Raw genomic sequence first — 27,095 nt, forward strand, 5'->3', positions numbered from 1 at the left:
ACGTTTCCAAGCCTGAAAAAGACATGACCTAAAAGAGCCAGTTGACCAACTTAAAAAAGCAGCTACTGTCTTTTGCTACTTCTGCACCACGTATTTCTTATTTATGGGAAAATAGTTGCAATGGTAAATAAACACTATAACCTCTACTCTGAATGTTTGAGTTGGTGCTTTTGGTGAACTATCTATCTATCTATCTGTCTGCCTGTCTGTCTGTCTATCTATCTATCTATCTATCCATCTATTAGTAGGTAAGGACTGCATAATGGTGTGGCGATTGGCACTGTCACCTAGATACATATGTGTATAGGGTGCATGTGTACCAAAATAGTTCATATATATATATATATATATATTTCTCTACCACCTTATAAGGGGTGTCCGAAGGTGTGTAGTTGTGTATATATATATATATATATATATTTATATTGGTGTAACAGAGTTCATATATGTAAGAGTATATACAAAATTGAAAATTCCATTAGTAAACATATCTAAATTAACCACAAATACATGAATACATGTTGGATGTCCTGTTGTCAAACTAATTGTATGTAAAATGCCTAGAGATGACGTTGTGAACCGGCGCTAAAAAAAATAAAGTTGAAGTAAATTTTAAAACCTCTTTATCACGATGACTAAATAATAATTAAACCTAAACACACTTCATTATTCCACTCGGTCTACTATTACAAAATATACACCTGCAGGCAGATCTTGTGCCAGTAGAGGGAGATGTCACAATTCTGGCTCTCACAACTTTTAAGATTTTTAAAAATTAATTATATGAAAAGCTTATGCTATTTTTATGATTTTTTTATTGTTTCTGTTAGAGCTCAATGGACTATTTCAATGTTTTATTTATTTATTTATTTTAGGAAAAGAAATTAATCTGAAAAAGCAACAATCATTTGCAGTTTTATCAGTTTCTTTTTTATTTATTTTTTTTTATTGGTTAAAATCAAAACATCAAAAACAGACATTTGTGCACATTCTTTTTCTCAAGTCTTACCTTTTATTTTTTAAACAGATTTCACAAAGGAACATCACACAATTCTACAACTACACAAATGTAAAGTATAAAGTATATATGTGTATGTATATACTTTAGTAATTTGGTCGCTTTTTTATTTTAATAGTTTATATTGTTATACCAAAATAAAAATATCTCCCTACCCTGAAATCAACATAAAAGATGAGGTATGGATGCCCTCACCATACTGTTTATCTTATCACATTAACACTCAACGGACCATAGAACTTCTTTCTTTTTTTTCTTTTTTACAGAACTAACATAATGCCCTAAAATAAAGCACTCTTTTTAAAACACTGTAATATACTGAATTATAGAGTTACATTTATTTATAGAGACATGGTATAGTTCATTTTTTAAGAAAGTGGAGCAATGCATGTTCATAAATACTCAGGATGTTCATGGTTGCCTTATCTGTAGATTTGTTGAAATTAAGCAGATAAATTCTTCACAGTAGGAAGTTTTCTGTGGACTTAAATGATAAGCAACTGTGACTTTTGTGTGTTTGGGACACTACATAATGCTGACAAAGGCTTGGTTCTGGTCAGGGGTTACATGTGCTCAAGGACGAAAACAAATACAAAATTCAATCAGCTTAATTTGGACATTTGAACGACTGTGAGAGAGAACTGCAGTGTGTTGGGCAGAATGCATGCCATCCTGTGTTTGTTGGTATTTGCTTGGCAGTCAGCACTAAGGCAACAATTGAGGAAAAGAGAGCTTTACAGAGGAACGAGGAAACATTGTCACACATCCACACATTAGAAAAAACAAACAAAAATAAATAAATAAAACAGGGTTTTCCAGTACACACAAACACACTCTTGTTAAACAGCTGAGGGGGTTAGTTGCCGGATATGCTTCTTTGACAGCGTTTATATCCTGTAAAACACCAGCAGAGAGTTTGCAAGCAGAAACTTTTATTTGTAGGAAAACTGAGATGCTGTAAATCTGTGCCTTGCTCTACGTGTGTGTATTTAAGCTAACACTGGAATCAGTCACTTTCCTCACTGGTCGACTTCAGAAGATTAAAGCAAAGTGGCCACAAGCACTGCAACTGTTCTAACAAACCCCTCAAGCGGACAAGAATTTCCTAAAAACCCAACAATTTTAAATAGACATATTGTCACTGTTAACCATTTCACATGGATAATTTGATCCCATTAATGTTATTGTGCTGCAGAGGCCTAATTGAGATTGTGTACCATCCCAAGCGTTACTTTAAAAGATTGGAGAAAAGTCCAAGATTTTTGATTTACAGTTTTGATGATACTCAATAAACTCAAAACTTCACCTGTTTTAAAACATACACTGACGTGCTGTCACTGAGCGTAATAAATATGTGTAGTTAAAGTTTTGCTGTTTGTTGGGTGGCAAAACTGTTGGGACAAAGCTTAAAACTGGTCAAAACAACCCCTCAGTAGTGGGTAAACTTGAATCCAGTAGCAACTACAAACTGGGTCAGTTTGACTTGGTGCTATTCATTGTGACAAAAACAATACAAATAGCATTTCAAATGAGAAATTTTGGGCAACGTCATCATTCCCGATGTATATCTGAACCCTCAACATGTCAGTAGTCTTGACGCTGGTAGCCTCCAGTGCCGTCAAAGGCCCCGTCACTGTTGGCCTGTCCCCCTCCTCCGCTCGGGCTCTCCATGTCATCCCCGCCGAAGGATGTGTAGGGGGCTCCAGCTGCATCCTGGCTGGGGTCAGTGTAGTCTTGGGAGAAGAGGGCCGAATCGGCTCCCAGCTTATATCTCTGGAAGGCCAAGAAAGACTGGCCGGCCTTAGAGATGCAGGACAGATGATCGGAGATGGAGATGGACAGGATGGCAAAAAAGGCACATAGATAGCAATTGAATGGTTTTGGGGGGTGGGGTGTTAAAGCAGTTGTGTTAGAGTAGAGAGTAGAGTTTGGGAGAAGAGAAACAAAAGAGAGAAAGAAGAAAGCACTGATTAGTTGGCTGGAAAGCTTGTGAAGCTTATTAGTTTGAATAAGTCATTAGTCGGTCACAGCGGGTTACTTTTTGAAGGCAGCAGTGCAAAAGGCTATGTACATTGTTCAGCTCCATAATGAGAAGCACAACCTCAACACCTCTTTAGTCTAAAGTGGATAATCATACAATCAAGCGGCTTCAGTGTGCTAAATAGCCGAGGAACTGCACTGTTAAACAGCATAGCCATAAATATCCAGTGACTCTGAAATGGAAGTGTTATTGCCATTTGAATTAAGTAAACTGTTTAAGAAATTGCACCATTACAAACAGCCTCTCAAAGAACCTTATTATAGCATGTCTACCAGCTAAACCTAATGAAACAGCTAAAGAAGAGAAAGCATGCCCATGCATAGAGTAACACAGAGAAACTTTCATATATAAAACTAAAGACATGAAAACCATTTCACTGTTTTAGATGAAAAATCTTCAAGGTCTGTTCTCAGCTCAGTCTAAGGATAACAACCAAAAGCTCTGTAAAGGGAACGTATGTGACAAAATCAAAGGTTAATGAAGGTAAACTAATATATTATTAAAAAATTACTTTTTATTGGTATCTTATTACTTTACTAAAATAACTTGTGTTTTCATTCTCTTGAATGAGCCATTTATATCTACTTGCCTTGGGTCCACAAACATGACAGCTGCCATTTTTCTGCTACCATTTATACTATGGTGTGTCCATCAGAACCACCTGAGTTTCAAATCTGCAGTACCTGCTTTGTTTGTTAGGTGCTAGATAACCATTTGGAATAAGTAACACCTTAAAAGGCACATAGAAGAAGACAGTACATCCAGACACAATGTTGAAGTTGTTACCTGTAGTGCAGTCATCGCTGCACCTGAGGCCACTGGATCCACTCACAGATGAAAACATGTTTTCGTTCAGAAGAATTTATTGGCCGTTGATGGCAACCATACATTCACAACTGTCCTTGACATCTGTGGTCATTTCTATCATCTTTACCACTAGATGTCTGTCATTTTTACACACTACTTTCAACAAGTTATGTCCCAGCGTTTGTGATATCTTGAAGTTCTCAGACTGTTCCTTTAAGATGTGAAGGGAAAATAAAATAAAAAAAAAAAGACAAATCTATGACCATATTAGCTGTGCACTCTGACAAATTTATAAAAGGTCATTGCAAAGATAAAAAAATGTATTAATATATTTGAGAAAATTGTCAATTTCATGGTTTTAGCACTGCAGAAAAGTGGAAGGCAGGTGAACGTTGGTGCTTGTAGCTTGTTTAAAGGCTCCAGGCTTGGTGCTACAGGTGGCCGGAATATGTAATACTTCAGTTACTGAACAACAATTTGATAAAAGCTAAGATGCTGAAATACAAAAAAAAAGAGAAAAAAACAAAAACAAAAAACAACAAGCTCAAAATGGTTTATTAGTCAATTAAAAAGCCAAATATTAATATTCCGTTTGTGTGCTTACTGTATTTTTGGCTTCTCTTCACAAGTTTTGCCCTTAAAAGGCAGAGTTTTTAAAGCCAGAGACACACATCTTTTTGTAAATTAATTATGATTTTCGATTAATCAACAACTGAACTAATAAGACCACCAGGACTAGAAACAGTAGTGGTACAGCCATTCTTACTCATGGATTACAGTTACACTCACTTCCAGCAGTACTTGATGTAATCAGGCGCCCTTAAACATGTTCATGCAGTGTGAGGGAACGGGAGTGTGTGTGTGTGACCAGCTACAGCGGGTTAAGGCAGCAAGAGGAGAAGACACAAGAGTCAGACAAAAGGTTGATGAGGTTGAGGGGGGAACAGTTTGGTGTACTCCTCTTCAAATGACACATTCTTTAATTTCTCCATAGAGAAGAGGGTCTGAGCACCCTGTTGGAAAAATAGTCACTCTCATGAGTTTACATGTACTCAAATACAAATGGACATCCATGTGTATACTAAAAAAAATGAAGAGTGGTCAAGTCTTTCATTTTTACATTACTTATTGGCTATATGTGGAAGAGTAAAGGATGCTAACTCCTCACACAAGCTACAGCACCCAACTCAACAAAGTGCTAACGTAATGAAGGTCATGTTGTGTTGACTAATGGGAGTTATAAGAAATCCTTACCCAGGTGAAGATGGAGAAGAAGGAGAAGGTGATGGCTGCCCGGGCAGCATCGCCTCCCTCCCTCAGTGGGTTGTCCTCCTGCTTGGTCACCTGCCACTGGTTGGCCAGGAAACAGAAACCTACAAACCACATGAAGGACCAGAATGCTGCACAAAAAGAAGAAGAAGAAGAAAAAAGAAATAGAGTTTTATTCTCTTGTGTTTAGAAACCTTTCTGATTGAATTAATCTGTTAAAGGAAGTTGAATTATTCAATAAATGTGATCTAAAAGTGGAGTAGAAAAGCTGAGTAGTTGAGTTAGATAGCGGCCAATGCAGGCAGACTCCACAACGTTTTTTACTTTGCTGTCACTCACAGTTAATCAGGCTTAGTTATTAAAAATACACGATTAAACCATCCATTTTCTATCCACTTTTATCCTAGTCAGGGTCTGGAATCTATACCAGCTGTCAAGAGTGGGAGCCGGTTTAATAGAAGAAGACCAGGTGTCTCATTTAGTCGACTACTAGGTCTTTATAAATAGAAAATAATTAAATTTGGGGGCTGAATAAAATTAACTGTTTCAATCAATCCAGCAGACTTGAAAGAGTAAATGGATTTGGTATCAATTAAATTAAAAGAGTCAGGATCATGGATACTTTGATGCCATAAGCCTAATCATGTGTTTGGATGATGAGTCTTAATTCTAAAACTGATATATTCTAAAGTGTTAAAGTTGCACTTTTTAAGTCACTTTCTGAAAGTGGAACATAATTCCATTTTCACAATTTCTGCTTCTTTCCCAAAACAGTTTAAAGTGAGAGTCAGCTCCATCTTTTCTCTAAGAAGAGGTCAAGTTTAATCTAAAAAGTTTGTTTCACAGAACCATCTGGAAGGTCTGCTTTGGAAACAGTTTCAGAGGTAATTACACTGAGAAAGGGGGTATCATTCAAAAGACTCCTTCACAAATGGGACCAAATTCACATACATATACTTCATAGATATCATGTCTATTCCAACATGTCAACATGCAGCCAGCAAATAAATGAATATCAAATCAGACTCAGGAGCACAGGACCAAGGATGGAAAATAAAAGCAAGTAAGGCGTATTGAAGAAAAGGATCATCTTTTAGAAATTAATCTTTAGGAGCCTTTTGAAACACAAATTCAGCAGATCTGATGAAATCAGGATAACTGTTTAAATGTTCAGTATCAACACATTACTTCTGATTTAAAAGTTTATTACAAGATCGGAGGGTCTACTGCTGGTAAAGAGGCTCATTAAACTGTTATATTTGCAGGTGCCAGTCCATGCAGGTCCTCCAGTGAGGAAAAAAAGATGTGGAAATTTGGGACTGCTGGCTGGGTAGTTTTTGTTAGCTGCCTCCTGCATTCCAGAAAAATTGAACACAACATAGAGAGGTCTGAATAAGAAAGGAAAAAAATGGAGTTACATGATTCTAAATGAGAAAAGATCAAGGTATGCACCGGAGTTTCCAAAAGTCTGACTGAAAATCAGACTTTTATTCTGGAAACATTTCCTAACTGAAAGGAACAGGACTGAATGAGCTTTATCATGTGATTCCTAGAGGTGGTCCTACTTACTTCTAAAGTAAAACAATTAGGTTTGATCACAAGGACCTAAGTTCTGTCATAGTTGAGTCTGATGAAACATGAAGCATCTGTTCGGCAATATAAACTGTTTGGTGTAATTGTTTTCACACCTAAAACTTGACAACGGTACATGTCTAGAGAGCACAGAGTAGCTCCAGTAATCCAGCAAGGCACACATGGTGTGTCCTGAATAGTAAGCAAGAGTAACGTAAAAAGCCCTAAAGTGACTGGTTTCCTCTGAGGTGCACCAACAGAGCACTGCAAGGCATTGACTGATTTCTCCAGGGGGCCATAATACCAACATGACTCAGCAGCTGGACTGTTGGAGTCACCAGTTAACAGGACAGAATGCCAAGGAATCCCTTAGTGCACAACTTCTTTAATCCTGATGTACAATGTGTGTTGCAGGGCACACATGAAAACACTTGGAGGTGGCACAAAGAAATACACACTCTCAAGTGTGAGGGTTGCCAATCTCTTCTATTTTCCTCCAGGTTGAGGTGGTGCACGTGCACTGATTTGCCACCTAATATAGATTCAAAGTCTAAAATTATTCATTTATAAGATAGTTTTACAAACCCCAGTCTGAATATCTTGGTTAATCCCAACACATCAGGTTTAAAGCAATTCATGGTTCATAGCCTACAATTGGAGCGCTTTTGTCATGTAGTCAGTCAAATCCTTTTGCAGGAGCAGCTCATGCATGTTTACTTCCCTCCCCTCACAGATTCACTTTTTAAGCTGCTTCCCTCACTAACTACAGCCACTGAGAACCAGTGTGGTATGTTATTAGTACAGCTGGATATTTATGCCTGCAACAAAAAAATAATGAGACAGCCAGAGCTGAAAAAGTGATAGAGTTAGTAGGAGGTGGGGTTTGTGACCTATACTGCAACCAGTCACCAGGGGGAGATGGAGACATTTTGGCGTCAAATGGGATGATTTATTTGAAATGTTCTGCAGAATTTGTTTCTTAAACACAGCAAGACATAGGTTATGCATAAAAGTTAAGCTCGGTTATGAGCAGGAAGTCTGTAAAAAGAAGAGAGAGAATTTAAATCACATCATCTGCAGATGAGTAAGTGAAAAGTGAAAATAAAAATAAAAAAATCAACCAAGGGACCAAAAGTTGACTCATACTGAACATCATATGTAAAATGAATTATTAAAACAACAGATGACTGTCCTGCTGGTTAGCATTGGCAATCAGCACAAGATAAAAGGGAGAACAGAAGTGCATGGTGAGGGAGGGAATATAGAAAGCTTAATCGGAAACATCCAGATCCCATCAGACAACCAACTGTTCTTTTGTTTTAACAAAACATAAACCATCCCTTGTGAATGAAAGAGAGAGAGAGAGAGAGAGAGAGAGAGAGAGAGAGAGAGAGAGAGAGAGAGAGAGAGAGAGAGAGAGAGAGAGAGATGACAACAGGAGAGGAGAATCTTGCCTATGACAGGTGCTACCTCATTAACAGACTCAGTGCTTGACTATCTTGTCACTGTGTTCATTGCAGTCGTAGTGCAGCAGAGGCGAGAAAGACACTGTCAGACACACCAAAGCAGAAGATATCAGAGGCTTGTTAGTGCCTCTGGAGTACCTGTCTCCTTATTGTCCCTTCATTACTATAGTAAGTACTTCCTTTACTATAGAGGTTAAAATGATGTTCACATTTCTTCATAGATGGGGTGCTGTGACAGGATGGAAACATTTGTATAGAAGAAAACCAAACTAATCTGCAAGCAAACCCCCCCCCCCGAAATAACTGAAGTACGCAGCGCATTTCACAGTCTAAACTCTGTTTAGCCCCCATTTCCTGCTATGGAAATGATTAGCTCCTGGAACAGGTTCCTACAGTCAGAATGCAACTATAAGCATTGTTGCAGACCAAGTTATCTGAGAAGAAACAACTCAAGGATCAAGACAAAGAGCCCAAAGTGCTAACCTGGCCTCACAACCCCCCCAGCTCCTAATCTGATCAAGCGTCCATGGAGGCCTCACTGTGCCACCCAACGGGCCGACCGATAACTCAGTGCCAGACACCATAAGACACAGCCAGAATGTCTCAAAGCACAAGCACAATGTCCGGCAGGCAAACACTATCCTCAGTCTAATAGTTGTACATATTTAAATTGTTTTCAGCTTTTTTTTTTTATTAAAACAATCCAATCTAAATGATTTTGTTGCTTTTAGATTAGTAAATTACTGGATTAAAGCATGTCCTGCAGTCCAAGCTTCAACCAAACTGTAAATGTATAATGATCTTAGTAGTGTGTTATTTATTATCCAGCAAAGCTATTTCTGTAATTACACCAGCAATGTCTCTGGATTACTACCAGCTAGAATGCTTTAGTGGGATGTGTCATCTGAAATTTTGTCTCACAGGATAATCTGTACCAATTTCTCAGCATCTTTTTATAGAAGTTCGTGTTACACAGTAAACATTTCTTTGTAAACTTCACTTTTCATGTTGAATATTAAATATTAAAAGAAACAAATGAAAAGTTAATATAGCTGAGGTTCACTTGGCTATCATAACACAGACCACTCTGTATTAGCATAGATTAACTCAAGAATAAATTAAAGTCTTAACTATGATACTTTAACTAAACCATTCACTATTTTGTATTGCCAATGTCATGAAAAGAAATATGGTGTATGAAAATGGGTTTACCTGACACCCCAATATCAGCCAGCACAGCCTTCTTTCGGTCTTTGACGCTGCTGATCTGAGGGAAGTAAACATCCAGAGCCAGAAAGGCTACACAGCAGAGAAAGGCCATGGAGCCCATGAAGACGCCATAATTACAGGCATTCTGGTTGCGATTAAAGATGCAGTACTCTTCTACTTCGTTGGGTCGGTTGATGTAGCCCTCATTGGCAATGCAGCCGAAGATCACGATGGAAAAGAGCTGGAAAGGAGAATCAGAGAGAAGGGATGAAAATCTCAGAGTACACAAACATTCTGTGAGAGCTGTGATCCAAAGAGTCAGTGCGATCAAACTGGATGAAGTCTGGAGGATAGATATGACACTTTGCAGCCAACAGATAAGTAACACATGTATATCTTGTCATTAAAATGTGACAAATGATATCTCAGAAAGCCTGCACTCTCATAATAACATCACGTGACTTGCCTGTCTCTGTTTTACCTTTTGCCTGTCTTTATTTTGTTTCCTTTCTCCTGCTCATTTTTTTTACCATTTCTGCTTGTAGTAATTACAAGACATGTGAAGTAAAAATAGCGGTGTTATGTGTACACTGGTTTCTGAACATGTGTTAATTTGCCTAAAGCCAAAAAATGAACAGATGTCAACACTATCAAAAAGTCATTTGTTAGACTTTTCATTGTGATTATTGTCACTTTATAATCCATCTACCAATAGTTTTGTCACTAGAACTTCAATGAACTGTGACAAATATTGATCAAGATCTGATAAGAAGCACATAAAATGAGGGTATTTGGTTAATGATGAAAACTGAGGCAATAGAACAAACTGATATTGGAGCAAGTTCTCCGCTTTTTAAGTAAAAATTAAACAAAATAACTACTTGAAAATCAGACAATTTGACATCTGTGGAAATAAATAAATAATGAATGAATTAATGTGAAAAAGTCAGACTTGCTGAAACACTGAATCAGACATCATCTGTTTTTACAATTTCTGTTTATTTATTTGGCTTCCTCTAATTTGAATTTGTTAGTCTTTAAAAAGGCTGTTTCTAAAGGGCACTAATCCCACTGTTCACCATAATGAACACAGTTATGCAGCGAGTGCTTGAAGTACTCACTCTTGTGAGAGAATCAGAGTTTTTTAAAGATATGCTTTTTGTTAAATTTAGTGATCTGAAGTCTTTTAAGGTTAGTCCCAGCTTCATGTTCTGTATTTACATATTTTATGAGTATCTCATAAAAGTAATTTACAGCCAAATGGAATACTACCTGCTGGTTTCAGAGGGTTTTTTTTTAACTACTGGATAATTTATGACAAGGATGTCACTTCAGGCTGAGTGAAGCTACTGTACACACATAAGTGATGTGTAATAGGAAGTCTATATTCAAAGTTTGATAACTTCACACCATAAATTTGCGGTTAATTACTGGGAACAGCTGCACTAAAGACACATTATATTTATTACAATTTTTCTTGAAAAAAGAAAAGAAAAAAGGATTTATTTATGTATGTAATGTATTTATTGCTAGCAATATAAAATCAAGTCAAAAGTTTTATTTACAATATATAACTACAGAAACTACATTATTTAGTGCACATTTATACTATTGATAATAGTACTTATCAGAATTTTCCAAAAAAGTTTGTACATTTTTTAACATTTTGCACCTCAGATAATTAAAAATAAATCTAAAACAAACAAACAAACAAAAAAAAAACTAAAACTTGAGAGACGATGCATGCTGACTTTTGACATTTGATTGCCTGCAGTGACACCACATGACAGTTTCTGTTCTTCAAAATGTATAGAAATACTTATTTCCTGTAATGTTGAGCATGCAAAAGGTTTTATCCTTTCAGTAGTGGTCGGACAGAGTTAAAGTGGAGCTAATGAAAGGACAAGGTTACTGTGATAGCATCTAATCCCTCTCTTTACTGCTTTTCCCTCCTTCCATCATTTCCCTTTTGTCTTTTATTTTAGTTGCCTTTTTCTTTTTATGCCCCATTTTCCCTGAAGGAGTAGAAACACCAAGGGCTACAAAATGGAGTCAATAAATGGAGCAGGTTACCAAGATACCATCTAATCCCTCTCTTTTTTCCCTTTCGTCTGCAGTACAGCATTACAGAAACACCCTTCTCCAGGTCATAAATATAAGACCACACATAGAAAACACCCACAGCGTTAGTATCCCACCCTGCAGCGCTCTCTACTTTGTACTTCAGGTGATAACAGCAGATCAGACAGCTTCATCCTGCTGACAAACATCAAAACCAGACCTCTGGGGAGCCTTTTCTGTCTGGGTAAGATCGAGGCTAGGAGAGTCTATGTGTGTCAGCAGGATGTGTGTGGACTTTGCTGTGGTGAGAGATGGATTCACTTTGTCTGTATATGTGACTGAACATGTAAAACAGAGACAGAGCTACAAGTGAGCCTTGGGTTAAAGGATAGTTTACTCAGCTGTTTGTCTGTGTTTGTGTAGTAAATGACAACAATACAACAGGAGAATACACAATGGACTGTCCTGTCATAGGCCTCATCATGAAGGCCAGCAACCATGCTTGGAAAGAGAAAGAGATGCCATATACTGTATAACTTAGTAAAAAGAAAAAGAAAAAGGAAATTTGTGTTTGGTCGATTATTTCTCTTTTGTAACAATACTTTTTGCCAGTGGAAAGCCCGTTTATGTCCCTTTAAATTGTCTCACATTTGAAAGGAAAATGCATTTGTGGGATGAGCAGCAGGGTTGAGTATGTGTGTTGTGTCCGTGAAAAACTTGCCAAATCTTATTGTTTGGTGTCATTTACTGGATTGGACAAGACATATTGGCATATATTTAAAAGCAGCTTGGTCAAACACTGCTGTGGAATGGCATCCTATTCTTCAACCAGCATTTGTCACAAGTCCACCAATGTGGTTGTATTGGTTAAGTAACAGCAGAGGCAAGATGTGTTCAGTCAGGTTAAGGCCAGGACTGCCTTTCCATCCTCTCCACTCCCAATTCTGGTCCCGCTGTGGTTATGTGTGGCTCTTCCACTTCTACTGATGGCCATCTTTGTTAAATGAATAAATATATTGTACTGACACACAAGAGCTTTGCTAGATTTTGGAAAAAAAAGAAGTAAAAAGTATGGACACCTCGGTGGCCTGCTGTCATAGTAATCTACTAATGTGATTCCTTTGAGACAGTGTGCCAGAGACAGATGAAAAATCTCCACCATGTTTTGCTGCAGGTAGAGGAAGGTTATTTTTTTTTGCCTGTAAACTGCTGCGTACACTACATTCCTGCACTTGCACTTTATTTTTACAATATCCCAGGACAACAACGTATCTTTCAATCTACAGTACATAATTTTATGCAAGTATTATGGTTGTCTTTTTTGCCTTTCTTTTAATTGCAAGGATGTTTTTATGCCTTCACTCATGTAGCCCTATTTGCCTCAATGTGCAGTGTGTGGTGCATGCTGAAACGACCACTCCAGATTGCTTCAGGTCAGCCTGGAGCTCTTGAGATGTCTTGTATTATTACAATTTTAACAAACCTTTCTCTTAGCACAACATCCTAAAAACATCTTCACAGTTTCCTTATAGAACTCCTTGACAAAGTTACAGACAGGTACATGCTGTCAAAATGCAGGGCTAACAGATACATTGTTGTGATTGTTGAACTGATCGATTGTTTTACTGCTTGCTGCCAAGCAAATTACCCCACAGGGATAATAAAGACTCCTTGAATCTCGAAGTACCAATCAGCAATAACAAAAATGGCTCACTCTATCATACCAAGCAATTTTGTTCTCTTACTTAATTCTTTATTCTCACATTATAGAGAAACTGAGAGGGATATTTTTAGTTTTCTCCAGCCTGTATTGAGGAAACACATTTGGAATCAATGTCTTGACAGCAAGCTGGAATAGCTCGTCAGTGAGCATGTACAACATTTCTATTTCTTTTGACTCCCCTGCATACACTTCTGGCACTTTGGCTCAACTCATGCACTTCTCTTTCCTGTCAAGGGTTGGCTGGAGGAAAACGGTAACATCTAGATCCCCTCCTTCATCTACTTGCAATATTTTTCATTAAGGAGAGAGATGACGATGAGATGGATGAAGGAATGGAGGGACTGCAGAGGAAAGTGTTCAGGGGAGAAGGGATATGAAGGCGGTGCTATTTTTAGATCAGCTGCATCATAGCTCCTGCCCTCCCCCTCGTCTTCTGCCATCTCCCCTTGTTACTGGCCTTGCCTTTGCCCACAAGCATTCTCGAGAAGAATGAGCGCGCTCTGACACGCTTTTAGTTTCGTACAGCTAAAATGCATGTACAGTTTGTCCATTGCTTCGCATGGCTGACTCTAGATTCAGGTCAGAAAACACAAAGTCACAAGTCACAATCCCCCCCCCCCCCCCCCTCCACACACACATACAAAACCTACTGTTAAAGCAAAATGTATGTATAGTTGTTTCACTCAGCTACTTTTTAAACTTTCTAATTTTATCCAGTTTTGCGGATCTCAAAGGCAATGAATGGAACTGATTCAGACTTCATCACAAGACCTTGAAGTAGCCTTAAGTCATCAGAAGGAACTAAAGGGTGGTGGGAGAAAGAACTACAAGGCCATTCATCAAAAGCAAAGATAATTTTTTTAAACAGACCCCAACGCTTTAATCTTCTGCTCTAAATGATATTATATCATCTCATGACTGCACTTCTGTAAGTCACACCATTACAATGACTTCCTTTTATTATCTGAACAAGGCCAAAAAAGTTGCTTTAAAAATGAGGTGTCTTGAAACAAACTCCTTCATTCACAACTAACTCTCTGATCAGGCAAATGTATTGTGCACTCTCCCTCAGTCGTCTAATTAATGTCTTCTGTCTGCTGTCCACTGTCTGCAATTGATTATAATAAATGTACCATAAATATTTAACTGTAGATGACAGTGAATTTCTTCCTGTTGTGTATAGAAGCCGCAGCCGTTATCGGCTATTATTCTTAATTAATCTTTTTGTCAGGATAACGAGGACCATTTTCTTGTGATAATGGGCTTATTTATTTAGTTATCTCGAGAAAACTAGGTGATCAAGGTGGGCTCAAATGTTAGTGTGTGACACCTGATTTCATTGATCCTATGACAGCTGATGGGTGGGGCTTCAGGCATGGTGTATGTAATTATGTGAAAGAGTGATTGGTAAAAATTAACAATCAGACACGTTGCAATTTCAGCCTTTGTCAGACCTGATAGAAGTAAAATCATACATATTGATCAGTGATGGTCGTTGCTCAATCTGGTGTCAGCTTGCGTCTGTTGCTGTACTGGGAGAACAGCTCTGTTCCCCTCCGAACACTGACAGCCCTGCAGAGCTCCTTCAGAGCCAGACTGCTGCATCCAAAGCATGAAGGAGGACTTAGCAGGAGGTCCATGATTCTCCTAGTAGACCACAAACACACTCAATAAAACATATCTTAGCTTCCATAGTTGTGAGCTACTTGTGTCCACCATTTTTTTTTATCTGCACAAAGACAAGGAAGCATGTATACATGCCCATAGCTGTTTAAATTTGATGCTGAAGGAGTAAGAGGATCAGTTAAACCTTCAGAACCAGTAGTTTTTAGCATTCTAACACACTTATCTGATGCTGTCCTGAGAAACTTCACAGGGAAATAAGGTCACCACCAGAGACTAACTGTTTATGTGTCTATAATTTCTCTGTGTCTTTTTCTCTGTATGTTCCAATGACACAAACTGGATTCAATTTTCAGCCTTTAAGTTTTATATTCAAGACCAGCCCACTTCTTTTTGATGTGGGGTAAACTGGATACATGAAACATCGGTTCACTACTTAAAATCCACTAGTTTTTATTGTGAAAATAAAGACATTAAAAGCCTAATTTCCTGTATTAATGCCCTAGATTACAAAAATATTGACTAAAGAAATGAGTTTCCATGCTTTCACACCGCCCTTTATGAAAGGGCTGTCCTCTTTACTCTGTTCTCCATCTACTCTACTCACTTGTTTCTTCATCCACAGGGCATCAATAAAATAGTAAAATTTTCTACATCTCCCTTAGTTTCTCTTTATTTATTTGGCCCACTGAAATGTTTTTCATCAAGTACACAAATAAAAAGAAAACCTGATTTATTCAGAAAAGCACACATCTACTATAGTGAGACTGTAATTTTGATGTTTCTTTGATGTTAAATGGACTCTAGATGCCTCTGCAAAAACTAAACATTTCCCTTAGGTCAGTAGCTACTGGGTGGAGTGGGACCAGTCAATTTAGTTAGTTTTAAACATCTCAATTATTCAGCTACCATCGGGCATTGATGTTATTCTCCACCTTATCTGTTAAATATTTTTCTGTTTTTTTTTTTTTTTTTTTAACTTACTGTGGCTGTTTTATTCCCAGTACTGACTAATTTAATGACACCTGGTTTACTGATCTACTCTGCAGGTAACGTACGTGACTGAATATATGCCTGTTGAATTGAACTGATCTCAGGGATGTATTACTCCAAGCTCTATGCATGCAGGTATTTTGTATGACCTACTTCATAACCATATTTATTACTGCACAAAGCAAAACAGGAAGCCTTAGTTTTAAGATTTCTCTCTCTGATAGCACCTGCCTGCAGCGCTAAAGGACTCAGAGTAACGTCTGACTCGTCCCTAGCAGCCCCTGTTCTCCTCCTCCTCTCCTCTTTAGTTTGCCTCATCATAACCTCATCACCTCTGCTTCTGTGTTATGACTGATTCTATGATACTTAAGGAGGTTTGTGGATGTCACACACATCAACCTGCGCATCATTGCCATTTGTGGAACTTGAACGTCTCCACTCATCACTGCATGTTGCAGTAAATAAACCGCACGCTGCTGTTTCCCATCAGCCTATGGCAGGTGGAAGAAAAAGTAGTTCCTACATATCCTGAAAATTTTGTTATATAAATGTTGGCATAGGAGGAATAGATATTTTAGTATTGATCCACACATGACTACTAATTAGGCTTCTCAAATAACTAAGCAGATCAAAGGGTAGGCCCATTCTAACGTCCCAACTTACTCATTCATTTATTCATTTATTTTTTTTTGACCGGCACACCAACCTAAAAGTTATGCGGCCCAGCGGGAATCCTCCTGGACCCCCTGATTAGCCACTCCTGCATTGGACACAAACACTAAACACAAAAAATTCTGACGTAAAGTAGGGATTGGTTCTGGCATGACATACTATGCAGAGACTAAAAACATACATCCTCTCTAGGGTCACAATTATATTTGCTATCACATTCCAGAGGGACAGATTGAATTACTGAGCCTTTTCTGCAGCTGCGAGCAGAAATTGAGTTGGATTTGTGATGGCTGGAGTCCTTCACATGTACAGGAGAAGTACAGTATATAGCAAAGTCAAAACTGTGTAATGTTTTATGCTATGTGCCTGAGATATGTGCTCAAGTATACTTCATTTAACAAAGACATCATCACAAAAAAATGCACAGGAATAATATGCAACATATAAAATGTGGTTGACACACTGCACCTCAATATTCATAACTTGGTTATAGCCATTAAAAAATGTAGCACGTATGAGTATGTGACTGTGCATACTCAGATATTAGAGAAAAGTTTCACCAGCCATCTGATCTGACAGATCACAAGGCTTCTGGAGGTGAAGAAAGCAGGCACTGTGAAGAAAACCACGTGGGTTTCTGATCTTATGACCACTTGGAGGTCACTCACAACTTGCAAATTAAGCACACTGAACTGAATTCCAAAAGCGTGTATAAATATGTGTGCATGCTTGCTTGTGAAATGGTATGCAAGTACTTCTCTAGAATCCACCTTTTTATGACATTTCTTAAAAAACCAAATGATCGATCTATCTATCTATCTATCTATCTATCTATCTATCTATCTATCTATCTATCTATCTATCTTAATTATACATTCATTCTTTTGTCTTCCTCCAACTTTCCATCTAAAGTTCTGGAAAATTTTATGGGTTCTACATTTGACACTCAAACAGCCACCTCTCCTACTTCCGTGATCTAAATCATATCAGCCCAGTCTGACTGGCTGTGAATGATTTAAAGCAGCTTCTGTGCTGACTGAAAGGCCTTTCAGATACAATACAAAGGACAGACAATCGAGCCAGGTCTTGTGTCAGTCTGGTGTTCATACACTGCATCTCACTAAATCCTGTATTAGAACCTGGCAGATTCACACACACACACCATCAGTGTTAAAATGAGGTTTTAAAAAAAAGGTACATTTTTACTTGAAGGCCAAGAAAACTGCATCACAGACTGTCATCATCTTGTTTTTTTAGCTATACATCAGAAAGTTAAGAGGGCAAGAGGACAATTAGATTATAGCTTTTTAAACAGGCCAATCCACAAAGATAATCTAGCGAACTGGCTGCTGCTCTCTGCAGTGTTGTCACAGGATAATTTCCATCTAGCTATGGGAACGTATACTGGAAGTCTGTAGGCTTATATTCAAACAACAAAAGTACCCATCTTTTTAAAACACACTTTTTCTGGAGTGGAATGATGGTTAAAAAATATTTAATGTGAAAAAGAAATAGTTCGTTCAACAGCTTTTAATTCATTTTGAGTTTTCCTAAACAGGTGTCAAAATTACACAAGCAGCCTCAGCAATGTAAACAAAGCTTACCTAATAATTTGCTAAATGTTCCTTAACAGCCCCACATTGACCAGAAGCTTTGGATCAACATCAACAGTTCTGACAGCACAGAGTTCAATAAAATCAAAGACCACCATGCATCAGAAGTCCAGACTGTGGGGAAGTCAGCTTAAAATTTTAATTTCATGGTCACAAACACAACATTTGAAGACAATGGAAACTAAATTTTTTGGGATTAAGAAAAACCACTAAAATACTAATTTAACTGAGTGTATAGATACTTTCAAGCCTGTATGCATTATATTTAGAGCAATTTAACACTAAATTATTCTCTCGTGTTAAAGATGTGTGAGTACACTCATTCTGTTGAAGAAAGAACAAACACCAGAGTCCTTCAGATGTATTATAGGTGTTTTTCACATGCATTTTATTTTGATTTGGCCAGTCACTGTGTAACTTTGGTGTATTGCTGAAATGCTGGCTTTGTAAAGCTGGTTTTCGAAATTGACTGGTGGAGCACTACCTAGTGCCAAAGCTAAAAAAATGAATGAGGATGGCAGTTCTGACATATATTAATATGTAATATGTATAATTAAATCTGGTAACCCTAAAATATTTTCCTTAGCTTTACTTTCTAAAAATCCTCCTGCTTTTATTTTTCATTCATTTAAACATGTTCAGCTTTTTAGAATGACACTGGACCAAAAGACTGACTTGTCCAGTATTGTAATAGACTAACAAATATCAACAGTCAGACAAATCAAATTATCTGCTACAAAATCAGTGTTTAATCAATTGCACTAGCTAATTATTAAATATTATTGTTGTTGTTTTATGTATATTTGTGGATAGTAGCAAACAAAAATAAAAGAAAGAATGATAGTAACTATAAAATGAAGTCAGGAAAGAAGACAGTGAGAAAACACTGTCACTGTAAGCCAGTAGTGAATTATATGGCGGAATATGTTATATTTCCTGTATGTGTGTGAGCGTGTAAGCTGATTGAATGCTGCAGAATGTTGTTGAATGTCCTGGGCTGGGGGATACCTGCTGTCACCATGGCAGCAGTTGCTCATGTAATGAGAGTGAGAGAGACAGGAGACCTTGTCTAAGTACAAGTCAAGGAGAGCCACTGCAGAACCGGAGGGTACACAACAAGACAGACAGACATAATCACAAGTCCAGGACACAGCAGCACTCATAACTACACATCAACTTCCCACTCTGCCAACACACTCAACCACTCACACAACCACAGAATGCTTCTTCTGTTTTTCCTTTGCTACTTCTTTACCTTTGAACATCGGTCGCACTGACAACTATACTGGTGCATGACTTGTAGCCTGATCTAGTCACAAATGCACTGTGAGGCAGTTGTGTAGAAAATTCGATCACATGTTGATAGGTCCAAACTAAAGGTCATTCTCTGGAGGTTTTGCCTACAGGCTTCTGTATGCATACAGTTCACTAAGCAGATGATAAAACCAGACATTGACATTGAACAAATATGAGATATCTATGAAACATCTTTTGAACACTAAATTCATCAGTCGGTAGGAATTGTGTGAGAATTCTTTATTCACTGATATGGAGCAAATCATCTAAAAAGGTTTAAAATCCTCCTAAACAGACCATATTAGTAAGTTTCCTTGAATTTACTAATTTACTGTAAATCAACCAAATCTCGATGCAATGTATTAATCCATGCGTCTCTTCTCCCCATATTTCTATACAGTTTAACTATTAAGACCAAAGTGTTCATATAACTGTAACTGAATATTATCATTAAATAACATCCCTTTTCTTCTTTTCTTAATTAATTTCATCAATCTATATCAGTGTGAATTGTCTGTTGTTTACATTTGAGCAGAAAACAACCTTATTTTTTAACATTTGCACAACATATTCTTTGGCCACTTCCTGTTTACTTATTTAGCCATATGGGCGTGGCCTTGTAATTCAGATTCAAATGCAACACCATTAGCAATGTTTCACAAAAAATGGTCTTTTCACCAACAAGTGATGTAATCATCACAATGCATAAATCCATCAACCCTGTGACACTGAATGCAGTTTAATGGCTTAACACAATTAAAGCGAGAGTTCTGGAGCCTGTGGGAAAATGAAAACAGTGGCTACCTGAAGAAGGAGGAAAATAAAAACTGAAAATGATCACTTATTACCACTCCTGCAATCCACTACTACACACATGCAGACAACATTTGCAGTGGGACTCAGAGCTCCACTCTCTTTCCAATGGCCAGTTTACTAGTACAATATTCATCTATCTCCTGTGGAAAAGTCCATTCCGATTCTGATTAGATTTAGATTTGTTTCCTGGCAGTCAATTTGCAAACACAGAACTGCATCAAACAAAAATGTTCCACTAGACTTCACCATTTCATCAAGAGGACAAACTCAACAGGCATGAGAACAAATTCTGTTTAAAAAGCATTAGGAGATAGTTATGTTTTAGCCCAAAACACAATAACATAAAGCTCTAATGCTGAATGAAGACCAATCTGAGGGAAGTTTACGCTGTTGTTGACACTTAACGGGCAGAAAAGCTCTGAAATGTGTAGAGAACACATTTGTAGAAATTCTGCTCCTATGAGACTACAGAAATAAAATTAAACCACTAAATACAATATTAACACACATCTATTGTCTAAGAAATAACTTTCTGAATATGTTTGAATTCTGACATGTTGGTGCTAACAAACTGTGTGTGTGTGTGCTCCTGCTTAACATGCTTCTGACAGAATGTTCTGCATTGCATTATGCAAGTTTGTGCAGCTACAATGAATAGTGACTTATAACAAAATATCTTCACTTCTAAAACACAAATCACAGCTAAATTTATAACATTAACTCTTGTTGACAATGTGTGAACAGTTCAATTAAAAATAAATAAATAATGGAGTAGTGTTTCTCTTCAGCAGTTGGCCAAGTCTCCACTCTTATTTGTGCCTTGCTTAACATGACTTCTTAGATGTTTGATATTCACTGCAGAGAATGCTGTGTTGAATTTGACATTAGCAGTTCATCAGTTCTGCTGCTGAGTGGAGTACTTCTCTGAGCTAATCTAAAACCCGAGGTTCAAGGGTGAACCAGAAGCAGCATTAGTTACAGGACAACTACAACCACCGTTCCAACAAAAAAAATGTAAAGTGTAAAAACAACATGTATGCCATGATTTGTAATGAAACACCATTATTTTACATACTACAGAACACACACGCACACACACGCAAAAAAAAAAAAAACGTAAAAGATTTGAACTGAGATATTTCATCATTTAACGAAACATATTAGCTCTTCTTGAATTTGATGGGAACAATACATCTCAAAAAAGGCGAGACTGAAGGCTGGAAAATTAAGTGGTACGAACAAAGAAACAGCCGGAGGAATTTGATACAGTGAGGTAAATTAACAACAGGTCAGTAACATGATTGGATTTAACATGAGTACATTAGAGAAGCAGAGCCTCTTAGAAGTCCCCTGAGATGGCACTGCATTAAAGAGATACTACAGAACTTTGGCAGATTTTCTTAGTGAGACACCCACTACCGACAGCTAATTCAGCATCCATTTTGTATCCCACCTGTAACCTGAGCTCTCTCCAGCCAGTAAAAGTCTGATATTAAATCTTCTCTAATCTGTTGCTCTATCTCTTACTTTTCCTCATTTCCTCCAATAATGTCCTCTTGCGCTTCTTTCAGCCACTGCGTGTGTTCAAAACGGTGTGTCAATATCCGCTTGCCAGCGTGTGATGCGGTGCATAAAACAAAATTCAGTTGTAACATCACGCAGCATCCTGGAAGCAAATGTTTCAAAATGTGTTTTTTTTAGCCTTGGGATGCTGCTAGGTACCAACAGCTCTAGATATGTGCATAGTAAATGTCACTATGCCATCAAACAAGTCAAGACCTTAGAGCTTTAAAGGAGCCATCACCTGAAAATTTCACTTTGTCAAGTTAAAGACCAAAGTATTAACTTCCCACAAAGCCTTTCTTTTGAAGACGGTCGAGTTTTTCCGTCTGGACCCTTTGTTCACAGCAGAACCGCCAACAAGGGTAAACTTTTTGCAAATGCGTGATTTTAATTTGCTCCTGGGATTTCGTCATCACAGGAGGCTATTTGAATAAGCCAGCCCCTCTTCCATGCCTAAAGTCATGCTTTAGGTCTGGAATGATATAATGATATAAAGTCATGCTTTACTGCTGACACAGTTAATGTTAATGCTAATGCTAAGGGACGAGCCTAAAAGTTTAACCTCCTGCAATGTACAAATGAGCCCTGTGTTTTCTTTTTTATAAGTGGGGTGAAGTGCTCTGCCACGGACATTTTTGTAAACATTTTGTAAACGTGCTTCTTCCACCATCTCGGTATCTTCACTCTCAGGCTCGGAGTCTGGTTTAAACATAATTGGCAAAATTACGTAAGCGGCTGCTCGGTCAGGTTCGCTCGCTATCACTAAGCTGTTGATGTTTTGGAGTCGGACGCACTGTGCATGCACTGGGCCAGCCCCCTTCTGACTCTGGCCTCCCTGCGGCCAATCAGGACACACCTCATTAACATAAATTCTCATTGTGAAATCCTAATAAAAAAAAAAAAAAAAAAAAATATATATATATATATATATATATATATATATATATATATATATATATATATATATACATATGTATATATATATATATATATAAGACACTTAGAAGACAGTGGCTACATGAAAAGACCAGGTGATGACACCTTTAAGGTCAAAAAGTTACATAGTGCATCTTTAACAACCACCATGATTTTGTTATGAAAATCACTGCATGGGCTCAGGAACACTTTCAAATATCCTTGTCTGTAAACATAGTCAGCTGTAAAATCCACAAATGCAGGTTAAAGCTCTATCATTCAAACAAGCAAAGCATTGTCAATGCTAGAACAGGTTTTAGACCAACATATGCCCCTTTTTAGATGATGTATTTTTCAGGGAAAGCTTTGCAACAAAATGATTCTAAACCACATACTGGATGTATTTTAACACTATGCTTCATTGTAGAAGAGTCTAAGTGCTAGACCAACCTGCTTGCGGTGCAAACCTTTTATTGGTTGAAAACATATGGTGCAAAATGAAATACTAACTAAAACAAAGCACATCCTGGACTACTGAGCAGCTACAATCTTAAAAATTAAAACAAAATGTACGTTTTTTGTGTTCTGTTATGGATAAAATGTGGGTTCATGGCAGGAATCCTTAATCCTGGTCCTCGAGGGCTGGTGTTCTGCAAATTTTAGAAATTTCCCTGTTGCAATACACCTGCTTCAGACTCAGACTTGTGCAGCACTTACCCATTGATTTGAGTTGGGTGTGTTGCAGCAACCCACACAAGTGGAATTTAGAAAGGTCCATCGGTATTGTAAAAGCAGCATTTGATGACTGCATTGGGAATCCTATTACCACTATCAAGCTACAAAAAAATTTAGTCTTTGCAGATCAAGTAATGGAATATTTGCCTATTCAGCTTAAGATTAAAACCAAACACATGTGCATACACACAATATATATTTCTTTTGGTGTTAGAGTAGAGTTAAGTGAAAAACTTAGATTTTTTTTTCCCCCTCCCTCAGGCACAGAGAAATGCCTGCCTTAGGCTTGTCGACTTCTGAAAATAATAACATTTTAGTCACAAAACTGAGCTAAACAGCCCATTTATGTGTGTAAAGATTTGTTGCCCTAGCAGTAACCTAAATCTTTGTGCAGGAGCACAATTTAAGAAACTCTGCTCAAAAAGTGAATGCTCCAACTCTCAGAAGTAATGCTTTTCTAAACATCGATCAAAATAGAACTACAGGCAAAAGATGTCATCTCTACTTTACAAGCCAGGTTGACTCTGATTGTTTTCATTCAATAGATACATTCATTTATAATTTCTTCATTTAAACCATGATTGCACGCAAGGTGCCATTCCTCCATCTGTCAGTGTTAGTGTTCTTCTTCTCCACCATGGCTCATCACTACATGAAGGACTGACTCCCTGAGGCTGAATCACACACACACACACACACACCTACACACACTAATTATCACCTCCACAGTCAGCCCACATATGTCGGAAGAAGTGGGACATACAGAGCCCTTGACTACCATTCATAAACTGTTGTTTTTCCAAGTATTCATTGCTGCCTGACGTCCTCCATCCACAAATGTTTTAAGTGCAGATAGTTTCCTCCCCCACACACTGTGCTGCAGACTGAGTATTAACACCACCACACAAAACATCACAACTCTGCCTGTGGCTGTTACTATGGAGACATGTTGTTGCTCTGGTGACACCGTAGGGCAGGGCATTTGATGACGAGTCATGATCACATTCCATGCCAGTATATAAGCATGATGTATAGTAAGATATTCTATTAAACCTTCAATGTCCGAACATTTTCAAACAGCAGAACATACTGTAGTACATAAGAAACATATGTCAACATTTAAATAACAAATAGCACATGTGATGATCATCTATTTATAAAAAATAAACAAACAAACAAACAAAAAAAAAAAACAACAACTTTTATTTGCTATTTCAGCCTCTAGTTTTTTAGATTTGTAAAACTGGCAACATGCCACTTTGGACCCCATGACATTATGAAAATGGGAATTCTTAAAATGAATGACATGCCAGATATTACACATATCATAATCACTATCGTTGGGTTCAGTAATGAGATCATGAGTATCTGACAAGATGACTCACAAACTCTGGAATTACTGTTTATTTTTTTGTTACCTGTCAAGATTTTACCTTTCACCTGAACTAAATTCTCTCAAGGACAGACGTGTTCTGCCCTTACAGCATGTGAAAAAGTCCATAAACTAAATATAGCACAATAGCTTTTGATGTTGGTATGCAGGGCAAATTTGCTATTGAAAATTTATTCTATTGTATTTAACGTAAGCTTTCTACAAACACTTTACGACAAAAAAAAGTAACTGTAATGTTTGCAAAGCCAGTCTAAGATAACAAAAGAAATTATAAACAAAATGCTTAATCCCATTAGCATTATCAATATGTATTCAGACTTTTCTTCAACGTAGAAACCTCATCCCATGACTGAGCAATCACATCTGATCATTTCATGGTTCACTGAATAAGCACATGACTTGCTCTCACATGTTATTTAGAGCTAAGGGGTGAACATACTCACGGCAAAATTTCACACTACTTTTACAAAAAATCTCTTTAAATCACATTTCATGCATCATGTAAAAGTTTAATTCACCAACCACACAAAATGTGAGACACAAAGGACAGAAAAGGGAATGAAACTGTATCAACCCTTGAAAGTAAAAAACAATTAATTTCTTATTACAAGTTAATTTATAGCCCATGACTTTTTTAAAATTACTTTTCCCCTTACAAAAAAAATAGTTGAACCATTTTTATGTGTAAATCTGAAATCTGGAAATTGTTTGATAGTGGAAGTGTCCCCCTCGAGCCCCCATTTTCAGCAACATGTCAGTAAGAGTTTCATCATTAGTGAAACATTATCAATATACTCACACTTTTCTAAAATGTTTCTTTGTCCCTTCTGTGGTCTTTAAAGGGCTGCTGAAGAGCGTGGAGACAGCTTTATGAATTTTAAACCATTCTGTGTAAAATTCTGCTGTAAAAAACATACACTAAACCCTCCTTAGATATCCCACAGCAAGGGTTAATAGAATAGAATAGAATAAAAATACTTTATTAATCCCTTCGGAGAGCCTTCAGGGAAATTTGGGTATATTTTTACAGTGTATTTAGTAGAAATGCAGTTTGTGGAAAAGAAAAAAAAAAACTTTTACTGTTCCGTGTACAGTAACTTTCACACAAAATGGCACAAAATGCCAGTAATTTCATATTAGGATTGACTGAAGTTGTTAATCACAATTACTCCTTTTGGGCAAAGATCCATTCTAAAGTGCTTCAGTATCAGTATAATTTTGTTAGAATTACATTCTAGTTCTTACCAGTCAAAACTAAGGTTTGCATTGACAAAACTCTTTAAATATTATCTGAATCAATGCCGTTATTCAGTGCTTCTGTACCCATATAACCCACTTTATGCAAGCATATATATATATATATATATATATATATAAATCAAGCCCCAGCATTTAATGACATTCTGTCAACTGCAGTTTAAAGCTTTACTGCCAAGACTACAAAAAATGAGACTTTTGAGACTTGTTGCCACCTATTTAATATGCTTTTTAAAATCTGCCAACTGTTGCTATTCATTTTCATTAGAACTGTTTATTGTTTTGATAGAAAGTATTTAGGTTTAAAAAAAAGAAAAAAAATGTTTAGAGTGTGATTTCTTGTTTTCAATTACTTTAAATGAAAAAGTATCTAACAGGCTATGTGAGATGTCATTCGTATATCTTACACGCATATTTTACAACAAGAAATGCTTGCAAAGGCTCATTATAAATATACAGCAGCAAATTGGTTTAAGCATTAATGCTGAAATCCTACTAAAATAGAGACCCTTGTGGGGTCTCTTATAATATCTATCGAATGTTTTTGTTTTTATTAACCGCTTAGTGGTACTATGCGCTCTATTTACATTGACCAATAAAGACGAAGGTGAAGTCCAAACCACACTTTTCAATAAAGGCCTACTCTAATAAAAGGCTCGACTCTTTTTTGTAAATCAGTGGTGACCAATGCAGCCACAGCCCACAAACTTGTATTTCTATTTCTGTCCCCTACTGGAAAGGTCGCTTACCCAAGACACAATGCGAAGAACGGTCGGAGGTTGCTGGAGAAAGGTGACAGGGTCGAAGGCTCCTCCGGCTTTCCCGGCTCCGTATGCCTGCATCCCCTCCATTGTCCTGCTCCTCTCTGGACCGCCGCGTCTCAGATGTCCCTCTTTTTACCCACTACTGGTTCAAGAAGCACAGGGTGTGTAGAGCACCGGACAAACGCCACGAAAAATCCCCGATTCTGCTACTGCCACTGCTACCGCTGCCTCTGCACAGATGGATGCACGTCTGTCCCAGGCTGCTGGACGAACAACCTCAACTGTTTTC

General features: G+C 37.5%; 1 protein-coding gene and 1 long non-coding RNA gene across 3 annotated transcripts in view; one reads left to right on the forward strand and one right to left on the reverse strand.

Moving 5' to 3' along the window:
• LOC121638830 overlaps nt 1-9,775 on the forward strand; it is a 19,437-nt gene extending 9,662 nt beyond the window's left edge. Inside the window, exons 2-3 of the long non-coding RNA XR_006010083.1 lie at nt 2,937-2,944; nt 9,765-9,775. This is a non-coding gene — a long non-coding RNA (uncharacterized LOC121638830). The remainder of the gene's footprint in view (nt 1-2,936; nt 2,945-9,764) is intronic.
• Nucleotides 958-27,066, reverse strand: syngr1a (synaptogyrin 1a). Of its 2 annotated transcripts, none has more exons than XM_041983845.1 (4): nt 26,792-27,066; nt 9,386-9,623; nt 5,121-5,266; nt 958-2,818 (listed from the first exon to the last, which is right to left on the reverse strand). In XM_041983845.1, the coding sequence occupies exons 1-4, from the start codon at nt 26,891-26,893 to the stop codon at nt 2,603-2,605; spliced, it is 702 nt and encodes a 233-aa protein (XP_041839779.1). In that variant the 5' UTR covers nt 26,894-27,066; the 3' UTR covers nt 958-2,602. The 2 variants fall into 2 exon arrangements, with proteins under 2 accessions (XP_041839779.1, XP_041839780.1); XM_041983846.1 differs by having other exon boundaries at nt 2,726-4,879.
• Between the last annotated feature and the right edge of the window lie 29 nt (nt 27,067-27,095).

The sequence above is a fragment of the Melanotaenia boesemani genome, chromosome 4 (genome assembly GCF_017639745.1).
Source record: "Melanotaenia boesemani isolate fMelBoe1 chromosome 4, fMelBoe1.pri, whole genome shotgun sequence".
Lineage (NCBI taxonomy): Eukaryota > Metazoa > Chordata > Actinopteri > Atheriniformes > Melanotaeniidae > Melanotaenia > Melanotaenia boesemani.